The sequence below is a fragment of the Habropoda laboriosa genome, unplaced genomic scaffold, assembly GCF_001263275.1.
Source record: "Habropoda laboriosa isolate 0110345459 unplaced genomic scaffold, ASM126327v1 scaffold15, whole genome shotgun sequence".
Lineage (NCBI taxonomy): Eukaryota > Metazoa > Arthropoda > Insecta > Hymenoptera > Apidae > Habropoda > Habropoda laboriosa.
In genome coordinates, this window is record NW_017100141.1 from 1,416,170 (window position 1) to 1,420,071 (window position 3,902).

At 42.0% G+C, this 3,902-nt stretch overlaps 1 protein-coding gene across 1 annotated transcript in view; it reads right to left on the bottom strand.

Annotated features, from left to right (window-relative positions):
* Positions 1-3,902, bottom strand: part of LOC108570777 (RNA binding protein fox-1 homolog 1-like) — a 124,690-nt gene that overhangs the window by 106,575 nt on the left and 14,213 nt on the right. The window contains exons 3-4 of the mRNA XM_017932688.1: positions 3,706-3,897; positions 3,163-3,216 (exon numbers count right to left, since the gene is read on the bottom strand). Of these exons, the coding sequence (XP_017788177.1) occupies positions 3,163-3,216; positions 3,706-3,897 (246 nt within the window). The remainder of the gene's footprint in view (positions 1-3,162; positions 3,217-3,705; positions 3,898-3,902) is intronic.

A 3,902-nucleotide genomic window follows, 5' to 3' on the forward strand; every position in this document is an offset into this window, starting at 1 on the left:
AGAAAATCCTTGAACTGAAGGAGTCCAAGAAAAGAATTCCAAGGAACCCAAGAAATCAAAATGCAAATTAATTAAAATTGCTGCTATGGTGCCTGAAAAACTTCGAGGAGGTGCAAACTGTTTAAAAATTGAATAAGAAGTTCGACAATTAAGTTAGTTAATATGGAAATTTAAATAAATAGTTTGAATAGGAAATCCTTGACCTAAAAAATTCCAAGAAAAGGATTCCAAATAACCATAGAAATAAAAATGCAATTTTTTAATGAAGATCAACGATCAATGATCTATCTGCAAATTCAAGACAGAGATTCCAAAAAAGGGAATTCCAAGTAACCACAGAAACAAAAATTGCACGCCAAATTTACCAAACAGAAGAGAGAAAAGTACCATTTTAGAGCTTTAATTAGAATTGCTTATACGATGACAGAAACCCTGAATATTCAGTGCTGAATATGAAGATCAACGATCAATGATCCATACACCCATTGCACTCCGTTGTCACCGCGACATTGTAAGATAAATTTTTAAGAAAAATTGAACGCCTACAAAGTATCTTCCACAGAGGCGCCATTGTAAATAGTCTCGGAGTAGCTGGTAGCCCATAGTAAAAATGATTCAGAGTGTCTGGTAGGTCATATTAAAAATTGCGAGGAGTGCAAAGGGTTAAGACAGAGATTCCAAAAAAGGGAATTCCAAGTAACCACAGAAACAAAAATCGCGCGCCGAATTGCATTTCACCAAGAGAAAAAAAGTGTCATTTCAGAACTTTCGTAACTCCAAGAACGCTAGAATTCCGACGAGATATTAAAACTGCATATTCGAATTTCGACGTTATCCGGAAGATCGTTATAATTGTCCTTCGAATTCGACATCTAATCTCGATCATCGGCCGGACAATGGACGAGCATGCGTGACGTCGTCAGCAGCCGATGCTATTGGGTTACTGGTACCGCGCGGGAGCTTGATGAAGTGCACTTGAGTGTACTTGACGCAAAGACGCTGAATATGCAAGCTCACCGGATGCCGGCTGTCGGCACGATGTATTACTACGGATCTTATCCAGACCGCTGTCATCCATATTGAAACCTATTTGCATTTCAAACTCCTCTCTGTGTACGTCGAATCCACTCTCTCGTCCCCGTGCTCCTTTATTTTTTCCCTCCCCCACGTCTCGTGTACCTTCGATTTTCCCATGCATGAACCAGCGACAATTAAAGGCTGCACTTTCGTGCAAGTCGACTGGATGGAATCGCGAGGGAATCTTGCGAGACGAGTAGAACAAGCTTAATTGATCGAGCGATTCTTGAGAACCGTGAATGGTTAATTGGATGTTGCGGCGTTTTTTGCAATACTGGGAAATTAAGTTTCTCGTTTTTGACAAGACTGATGAGAGAAATGGAAATTAAATGATTATTCTTGACACGAGGAATACTTTGAATAAATTAATTAATTATCATCACTGTAAAGTTCTTTTCTTCGGTAAAATTGATCGAAGGTTCAGAGAAGCGAAAATGAAACAAACGATCGAATTTTAAATTACACTTTTTGTGAGAGTGTCATGGAGTGAATGATGGAATACGGTTATTCTCGATACGAAGAATATTTTGACTAAATCAACTAATTATCATCGCTATGGAGATTGTCAGAATTATTATAGATTGAAAATTGGAGAATTTTTGCCGAAGTTCCGTTTTTTCGATAAAATTGATCGATGGTTCAGAGAAATGAAAAATTTCAAATTACAATTTCTATGGGAGTGTCACGGATTGAACGATGGAATGTGATTATTCCTGACACGAACAATACTGTGAATAAATCAACAAACTATCATCACTAGAGAGATAGTCTGAATTAAATTGAAAATTGGACAATTTTTGCTAAAGTTCCTTTCTCGATAAAACTGATCAAAAGTTCAGAGAAGCGAAAACGAAATAAACGACTGAACGATGGAATACGATTATTCTTCTTCCCTTGGAAGTGTCATACACAAGGAATACTTCGAATAAATCAACAAACCATCATCGCAACGAAAATTGTCAAATTTTTATTAAAGTTCCCTTTTCGCAACAAAATTTCAAATAACACTTTCTACGAGACCGTCCTACACGAAGAATACCCAGAATAAATCACCCAACTCCGAGGAACTATCATCGCTACAGAAAGAAAGAATCTCGGACAATCGACATTTGATCGTCGTTCTCCATCACACGGTTCACATTCTCCCCGAGAAAAATCCAAACGGAACGTTCCCTGTCAAGTCTAACTAACGACTAACTCCAATCTGAACTCTGAGAAAAGCAATCTCAGCGTCTACTTTCCCCGCAAATTCCCTTAATATTTCACCGCTCTCGCCGTCCTTTCTTCTCTCCTCTACAGCGCACGATAAAACCCACAGTCACTCGTACACGAAATAAAAACCCTCCGTACTCCACCTCGAATCCCCCCTCAAAAAAGAAAACCTCGTCTCAGTTTCGAACCTCAACTCGACAATGGCGGCCGACTGTTTTATACTACACCGGGGAGTAGTATCTAGGGTCACGCGTTGCCATCGCGCTGCAAAAGAATCATAACTGTCGGAGAACGCAGCTCCACGACCTAGTTTTCACTTTTCTCACTTCGACGAGCACTATCCTCTCTCGTCCCCGTAAAACAAACTCTCCAAACACTGCAACTAAATCCCCGTGAAGCTGCGTTCCCTTCGATCGTTACAACCCCGAGACGTCCTCGTGACACCAAGATGTCCTCGCGCCGAGTTCCTCAGAAAGTCTTCCTTCTGTCGACTAGTGAAAACTCGATATCGAGGGGAACGAGGAAAGAGAGTAGGTTAGGTCAGACAGGGAACGGAGAAGATTGAGAAAGTTGGAAGAGAAAAGGGTGGCAAAGAATCAAGAGGAGAGTTCGAGAAAGGGAGTTTCGAGCGGGAAACAACGCGACACGCTGTATCGAGCGAGTTGTAACTGCGTGGATGGATAAGGGAGAGGCGAAGGGGTGGTTGGATTAACGTCGAGCGAAGGAAGAGAGGGTCGGCGAGATTTCGAGCGAGGATCTCTCGTCCCGGGGCCTCGGCTGTATATGTGTGTGTGTGTGTGGCTTAAATCTAACTGTATTCTCAGGGGTGGGTTGACAGGGGTGGCTCGCAGCCTAAGGGCGACGTGAGCTTACCTTGCTTCCCCTTTCGTTAAATATGATTTCCACGTCGAGGATCGGCCCGAATTGCTGGAAAACAGAAAGCAACGTTTTCTCCAGAACGTGTCACTGTGTAGTCAATGGAGTTGGAGAAAAAATGCACTCTTTCTTTCTCATTTATTCTATATTTTCTGCAGCTGTGATTTTAGGTAACAGCACATTTTTTCTCCGAATTTTAGTCAGTTGAATTATTCGTTGATACGCTGAGCTCACGTTTCACGCCGCAGTCAATTGTAAACGATATATTTCAAGTTAGCCGATCGTTCTACGGATGACATGTTAAATTTGAACAACTACTGGTTATCGAATTGCACGATTTTTCATTCTCCGTCGATGGAATTTGTTAGAAAAGAGCAGTACAGTCAACGTATCAACGGAACAAAGATTGATTACCTTTACTCAATACACCAAATTCCTCCACATTTAACGCGATATAAATTACTAATCAAATAACCAAAGATGCAGTATCCGTGGATTAATTGATAAATATTGAAATTGTGCGAAGAAAGTAAAACTTACCCCGAACATTGCCCTGAGATCAGGGTCTCGGAAGCGGAAAGGTATATTGCTGACGTGAAGGCGTTTTGGCTGACCTTTCAGGTCGCTACCCTGTGTCGCGGTTGCAGGTGTGGTCGCACCGGAGGTGACAGGCACCAAAGTGCTGCCCTCCACGGCGCCCTCGGGGTTGGTCTCGTTGCCCGCGGGCGTCGGGGCGG